Genomic DNA, 8,002 nt, shown 5'->3' with positions numbered 1-8,002 from the left:
TATCTCTCTTAGAGCTAGGGATTTTGAACATTTCTTCATGTGTTTGTTTGCCATCTGAATGTCTTCTTTGGTGAAGTGTCTGTTCATATCCTGTGCCCACTTTGCAATTGGGTTGTTTACCTTTAACTTGTTGTCTTTTCTAAACACTACTTTTAAATTCTGCCAGTTTTTAAACTTACCATTAGCATTCCTCCATGCTGTTAAAAACTCTTTATGAACATAGTTTTTTAGAGTGTTAAGGAATGGTGGTGTATGTACCCTATTCTCTTAAATGAGTATGAATTTCTTGGAGAAGTCATTCCAAAATCTCCCTCTTCTGGTTTTGCCTTTTTGACTCCAGGTCGGACAAGATCAATAAGACCAGAGAGGTGCTTGTCAAAGTTACTGCGACCACAGCTCCCTGTTCTCCACCAATTTATAATCAACATACTTTGTATTTCAGATCATGGCAAATATAATCCTGGAATGCTTGACAAGAACAGAACAACTATCTTTGTCATCCATCATATTTCCAGTGATCGGAACAAGAAATCAGAGGTTCCCCAAGGCTATTTTTGCTGACTTAATTCTTTCAGAAGTGTTCCAATTTAGTAGCACTTCATGGCGGAGAACCTTACAGAAAGTTTACTTCCTAGTGCACACAGTTGACGAGGAGAGCACCCAGGTATGGTTTAATATATTTTTTTTCTGATCCTTCTGGCAAGTGAACCTACTCAGATACCTTCACATAATTAAAATAACATTGTTTTCTACTTTCCTGTTCAAATGTTTTAGTTGGTGGTGGACAATTATCGTAAGATATACCTGTGAGATAACCTTTCTACTTCCTGTAACCCTTGCTAGATTGTTTATCAAGAGACAACCTGTTGTTTTTAGGTGCCTTTGAGTCAGCTCACAGTGAGCCTATGGACAACAGAGCTGAGCCTTGTCCTATCTTGTGTCATCCTCACCGTCCCTGACACAATCAAGGGACTCTCCAATGAACAGATTCTTAGAAAGTAATGGAAAATTACTAGCATAAAAGCAGTCCCACATGTTAGAACCCTGACTTTATGAAAGTTAAGTAATAGAAATGTTGTTAGCTGCTCTTTTTTTTAGCTGCTCTTTTGAGTCAGCCCCAATTCATAGTGATTCTCTCCATAGGGCAACAAAATTCTCCCTGGTCTTACCCCACATCCTGGTCAGTTTCCGATTTGATTGTTGTGATCTGTAGTGTTTTTACTGGCTGATTTTAAAAGTAGATCATCAAGTCTCTCTTCCCAATCTGTCTTAATCTGGAAGCTCTGCTGTAACCTGCTTCCCATTCTAGCAACATGCAAGCCTCCCCTGACAGACCAGGTGGGCGATAAGCTGCATTGACTGGGGGTCAAACTCTGCTCTCATATATTAAGTGCCATTGAGTCAACTACATCCAGCTCATGAAGAACAGATCAAGGTTTTGCCCTTATATGGTGTGTCATATGGAAGGCAAGAATTCTACTATTGAACCACCACTGCCCTCATAAAGAAGAAATGCTGGTTCCTGTTCTCAACCACCGGGACAGCAACTGAGATATTTACAAAGTGCTTGCTCTAGCAGTGCCCTCCCTATGCGGGTGTGTCAAGTGGTCCACTTACCTTTTAAAGCAGCATGCCTTGAGAAGCACACCTTAGTTGATTCTTAGTACCCAAAGCTGGTTTTATCTTGAAATGGGGTTACCAATTTATTATAAATCATGCATACATACCACAACGATGCAAAAAACATTTTGAAAACTACAAAAAGGGAAGAGGTGTCTAAATTTCAATCTTGGTTTTGCCGTTTTAAAGAGGTAATATAACTACACTGAATCTCATGTGTAAAATGATCATCATGATCACACGACCTCTTAGAGTTGCTGTGAAAGTTAAAAGAAAGACTATATTTGAAGCATTTTCAAATGTGACAGTCTAGGACATAGCAAGCTTCACAGTCAGTTACAGGTATCTTTATTTTGTTATTACCTGGTGTTAATGACTATTGCTGTGCCCTATTGTCGTTGTTGTGTCCAACCCATAGCTGACCCTCCAGTGGGTTTTCAGATGCAATTAATCCCACAGGAGGAGATTGCTCATCCTTCTCCCTCAGAGCAGCTGGTGGAGTCAAACTCCATGCCTTTGGAATTGCAGTGCAGCTTCTTGCCACTAGACCACCAGATCTCCCATTTAAAAACAATTTAAAAATAATCATGTCTGTTACATCCATGGAAGGAATCTCTGGAGAAGCTCAATATCAGCTGTGAAAACTAGGCCAGGTGCTGATTGTGGAACAGACCATCAACTACTCTTATTTAAATTCAAGCTGAAGCTAAATAAAATAAAACCAAATCCACAGGAACCAACATTTGACCTTGAGTCCATCCTACTTGAATTTCAAAACCATCCCTGTAACAGGTTTGAGGCCTTGAACACCAATGAGCGAAGACCAAATGAGCCCTGGGAGGATATCAAGAAAATTGTCCTTGAAGAATGCAAAAGATCATTACAAGAGGAAGAAGAAAAGACCAAGATGGCTATCAGATAAAATGCTGAATATTGCACTAGAGCACTGAGAAGCCAAAGCAAAGGGAAGAAATAAAGAAATTAAGGAGCTGAAAATATTTCAAAGGGCAGCTGGGAAGACAAATTATTACAGATATTATAAAGTTTTATAGGGGTAGGTGTGTCAGAGACAGTAAGGTTGGCACAGATAGAGCAGGGTTAAGAGCTGTTATAGAGAGGGTCACTATGAGTCAGTCACTTGACAGCACATAACAATGACAACAACAATTTGGCATAGTCTGCAGGATATTGCCCTGCTATCCCAAAGGTCGTGCCTCTGGTAGTTCAATTCACTAGCATTTCTTATAACCTCCAGAAACATACTAGAGGATCAGCTATGTTGTGGCTCAACAGCACTAAGTGTAATTATGAGCGTGTAGTTACTCTTTGGCATTTTAGGAACTGTGATCTTCCCAGAGATCTCTAGAAAGAATTCACATTATTGTGAGCTCTGGTGGCCTAGTGGCAAGAAGCTTTACTGCAATCCCAGAGGAATGCAGTTCGAATCCACCAAATGCTCTGCTGGAGAAGGAGGGGCAATCTCCTCTTGTACCAGTCAGATCCAATTTGACAGTACACACACACAAAATAATAAAATAAAAATTTTTAAAAAATCACATTATTGCATAAAGTAGTTTTCAAATCTGTTTGCCCATAGATATGAGAAGGACTAATAATAATGAAGGGATTAATATTAGCCCCCCAAGTTAGTTATTGTTTTCACTTTAAATAAAAATATCCAGAAATATGTTTTACGCAAAATTATTATAAGTGAAATTTTGATAATATCTAAATTGAAGACAGGCTTTCTTGTTTTGGTTGAGGGTAAGGTGTGGACTATTTGGTTGGTTTGTTTTTTAATTTAAGCCTCTTACTTAAAATCAACAGGACCTGGAGGGGGCCTGTATATTTAAGGTCAGGTCTTAAGTCTCCAGTTGAGTTCAGAAAGGTGGGGTTTCTTGTTTTGGTTGAGAGTAAGGCGTGGACTGTTTAGATGGTCTTTATTTTCTTTTATAAAATTTTATTTATTTATTTTTAAAAATATACTAGTATATTTACAAAATTCAAATGCATTGTTTTCCTGGTTGGTTGGTTTTTATTTATTTATTTTTTTTACATGTTCATAGAGTTCACTAATATGACATTATAGAAATGGCAAAGGTATAAGAAGAGAAACACTCCAGTGTTTATCAGGCTTGAGGAGGAGAGAGTATACTACTACACAAGTACAGAGAATGTTTAGAGTGAGGACAATAACCCACATGGTTTGACAATGATGGACATATGACATTATTGATTTTTATGGATTAAAACCCTTAGACCGTTACAACAAAATAAGTAAAACTTAATGTATGCAAAAGGAAAATTAATCCTGAGATAGAGAAATACCAAGATGGACAGGAGACTCTGACAATCTATGATCGTCTAAAAAGCTATAGGGAAATATTCCAACAAATAATTTCAGAAAATGCTGTTTTGTTTAGAACCTGTAAGATTCTAAAAGTCCCAAGAATCTGTGGATAAATACTGAACTCTAGTTGCTAATGTTGTTCTCAGGAAGATTGTTGTTTGTTGTTGTCAGATACCGTTGAATTGTGTACTACTCATAGTGACCCTGTGGACAAAAGATCCGAACCTTGTTCCATTCTGTATCATTCTTGGACTTCCTGACACACAAGAGCCAATGCAGCAGTCATTGGGTCAATCTACCTGGTTGATGGGGTTGTTTTTTATTTAAGCCTTTTACAGAGTCAGCAGGACCTGGAGGAGGGCCTGTATATTTAAAGTTGGGCCTTAAGTCTCCAGTTTGGAGGCTGATGTGTGAAGCAGTTGAATTCTGAGAGGTGGGCTCTCTTATTTTGGTTGAGGGTTGGGTGTGGATTGTTTGGTGGGCTGTTTTTTTTTTAAGCCTCTTGTTTAGAGTCAACTAGATCTGGTGGATGACTTTTGTATTTAAAAGTAGGTTGGGCCTGAGGGCCACCAGCTTGGTGTTATTATATTTTAGAGGAACATTCATCTAATTGGTCCAGCACTGGTCTGTCCATTTGCTGTACAGAGGGAACCTGGGATTGCTGTGCTGCTCAACCCTGTACCACTGGTGTGTCAAATGCCATAATGTTTCCCCATGGTTGACAGAGTTTGGTGGAGCTACCAGATTAAGACTGGCTTGGAAGCAAGAGTGGCATTCACTTCCTAAGCAACATGCCTCTGGAAACTCTGTGAACTTACAGAAATGGTGATAGTTAGAGAACAGGGTTCAGGACTTTTGTTCATAGGGTCGCTATGAGTCATGCTTGACTCGATGGCAATCAATAACTACAACAAATGAAATTTTATAATTCCACTTTGTATCCATTGCTCAGTTTTTTTTAACTTGTGTAACCAGAAAGCCTATCTCTAATTTTATGACATGGTTTTTACTGATTATATGCAAGAGACTTTGAAGAGACATGAGATGAAATGTATGTTGCTGTTAGTCAACTCCAGAATGCACCTATCAGTTAGTTATGCTAAGGAGTGTTGCTGCCCCAAACTCTTTCCTGCTCTCTCTCTCCTCCCCTCCCCTCCCTCCTCTCTCTTCTCACCCCTTCTCTCTTCCATCCCTCATCTCTTCCCTATTATCTCCTTTCCTCTTCCCTTTTTGTCTCCTCTCCCTCCCCTTCCTCCTCCTCTTTCTCACACACACATTCTGCGCTTGCTGGACAATACATTGAAAGTAGGAGAGTAGAATAATTGTGGGAAAGAAAGGAGGAGGAGGAGAGAGGGGAAAAAAAGAATAAGAGAAAGAAATGAGCTCACATTGCAAGGGTGTGGGGAGGGAGGGAATGTTAAAAAGAGAAGAGTGCTAGAAAATACAAAGCCATAATTTACCTCAAAATCTCAGCCAGATACTTTCCATTATTGTTTCATTTTTTGAAGAAAGAGAAAACCTGTAGGGTGACTTCACAGTGGTCACAAAAATGATATGTAACTTCCTGCAAAGCCAGTATAACAAGATGGATCTTTGTGACAAGATGGAAAAGCTGGTCCTTCACTTTTGCACAAGTCTCTGTGGCCCCTAAATTAGTTGCTGGTTAGTACTGCTTAGAAAGAGTCCCTGCAAAACCTTCCCTTCCTTGGGGATGTTCCCAAACTACTTACCTGGGTACAGTCTTAATTACACACAGAAAACAAATCAATATTCTTTTTTATTGAGAGAATTCCTGGGTTCAGTTAAGCCATAATCCTTTAAATAGAAAGTCTCTGAAGTAAGAGGAAATCTGGAATTTTACTATTCCTATCGAATGTCAGACTCTCAGGGCTCCAAAGAATGGGACTGATATTTAAACATAACATTCCTATTTTTCTATTTATTTATTTTCTATTTAATTATGTTTCTTTCTATTTTCAGGCATTTTTACATGCGTTCACCAGAAGATCAAGTGAAAGTCCCAAAGATAATGTTGTGAGGACAATGACTGGTGGCACTCAAGGTCTGGTAAAGTTGTTTGGTAGAAGATCTATCTGTCTTTGCTTAGTCACTCTTTTGTGGTAGTTGAGATTCAGAAGAAAGAAGTAGTGAATTCACCTGAAGTAGAAATCAATGATGTAGGAGATTGAGGCATGCTCTATTTTCTGGGACACAAGGAACCAACCATATTTGTTGTTGTTGTTGTTATGTGCCGTTGAGTCGCTGGCGACTCATAGCAACCCTATATACAACAGCCCTAAACTCTGCTCTGTCCTGTGCCAATCACACTGCCTCCGACACACCCATCCCAATTACCCCAGTCACTGTATCAATCCACCTCATAGAGGGTCTTCCCCTCCTACGATGTCCCTCTACCTTCCCAAGCATGATGTTCCTCACAACATGCTCAAAGTATGTGAGATGAAGTTTCACTGTCCTTGCCTCTAAGGAGACTCTGGTTGCACTCCTCTAATGTTGTTTCTCACAGATGGAGTGGAAGGAAGACTAGCAAAGAAGGTTGTAAATCCAGAAAGGGCTAGAAGCTCGCTCAGGCCACTAGCCCTGAGGAATCCCAAAACCTTTGCTTTTATTAGCATTCAGAAACAAAGGAATGGTTCACAGAAAAATGGAAACATTAAGGATTACCTCACAGGGCCCAAATGGGCCAGGTACAAATAGAAACATTAAGGTTTAGCTCACAGGGCCTGGATGGGCCGGTGTACACAGATAAAAAAGCATACATTCAAGCAAGACTTCTTTGTATTCATAAACTGTGCTTTCTCTCATTTTGCAACAACTTTATCAAGAGCAGGAACTTTTGTTTATACTCTCACAAAAGTCGGTGTCTAAAGATGTATGGGAACTGCTTGTAATCTTCCTTCTGAAGACACCTTCTGTGTGCAAGGCACACAGCCACATCCCAAGGATGCAGCCCCTTATATTGTTTGTCCCTTACATCCAAGACAGACTTCTTTGCTCTCTTAACAGGGATATTCAGTATTCTTCTCCAACATGTATATGAATCACTAAATTTTGTCGATTGCTTTCATGTATATTGTTTGACCTGCCCAAATGATTCCTTAGGCAGGTAATTCTGTTGCTGCTTTGTAAATATAGAAAAGTAGATCTAAAGTTTAAACGGTTGATTGAAGTGGTAGATCCAATTTGTAGGTAAAGTTTGAGTACAGAGAAGAGAATAATGTGGCAGCCTGAGAAAACAGAGTTTTCTGAATGGCCGAAGTATCGTTACCCCATTGGAAGCAGGAGTGATGGGAAAAGCCTAGGTTTAGCATTGGCAGGCTGTTGTTTAACATGGGACAAATGACCTAGCCTCTTTAAGCCCTGTCCCTTTCGGTAAATGTCATAGAAAAATCTCCTAGAGATGTTAACATGTGATGAGATCATGTCCTTGAAAGTGTTGTGCACCCTGCCTTTCCTCCTCACTCTCTTTTTGGGGTACCACCGCATCTTTTTTGTACAAATGTGTTGGTCAAACCAGATGCTTCTACCTCATCTTTTTTAAAATTTTTTTTACATTTTTAAAAATTATTAATTTTAATGAAAGTTTACAGAGACTTTGGATTTCCCCTCATTCATTGTTGCACTTTTCTCCCTGCCCACCCCCACATCCCTAGTTCACTCTTCTCTTTGAAAAGTAAAGGAAAAATTTTTTCATTATTGTACAATCCCTCCCGCCAAGTCCACCCCACTATGCAGCCTTCGTTCTGGACTCTTGTCATGATAATATACCTAATCATATATTCCTTTTACACAGCTCTCTTCCTGTTTCAATGCAGTATAATAATTTATCCCATCTTTCTCAGTCTCCCCCAGACCCCAGTGTCAGTCCTGTTTTACAACAGTGGCATTATGTAGCATTTGTCCTTTTGTGACTGAGATATTTCACTCAGCAGAATGTCCTCCAGGGTCACCCATTTTGCATAATATTTCTTGCGTTTTTCTTTTTTTTTTTTTTTTTGCTAATCCTCCTGT

The 8,002-nt window shown here is 39.4% G+C and overlaps 1 protein-coding gene across 1 annotated transcript in view; it reads left to right on the top strand.

Moving 5' to 3' along the window:
* PARP15 (poly (ADP-ribose) polymerase family, member 15) overlaps positions 1 to 8,002 on the top strand; it is a 57,412-nt gene that overhangs the window by 21,443 nt on the left and 27,967 nt on the right. Inside the window, exons 6-7 of the mRNA XM_006884306.1 lie at positions 443 to 664; positions 5,951 to 6,032. Coding sequence (XP_006884368.1) covers positions 443 to 664; positions 5,951 to 6,032 — 304 coding nt within the window. The remainder of the gene's footprint in view (positions 1 to 442; positions 665 to 5,950; positions 6,033 to 8,002) is intronic.

This window comes from Elephantulus edwardii, unplaced genomic scaffold (assembly GCF_000299155.1).
Source record: "Elephantulus edwardii isolate Elephantulus edwardi_28Jun2011 unplaced genomic scaffold, EleEdw1.0 scaffold00032, whole genome shotgun sequence".
NCBI lineage: Eukaryota > Metazoa > Chordata > Mammalia > Macroscelidea > Macroscelididae > Elephantulus > Elephantulus edwardii.
Note: the sequence above shows the minus strand (reverse complement) of the source record. Positions and strands in the feature narration are given on the sequence as shown.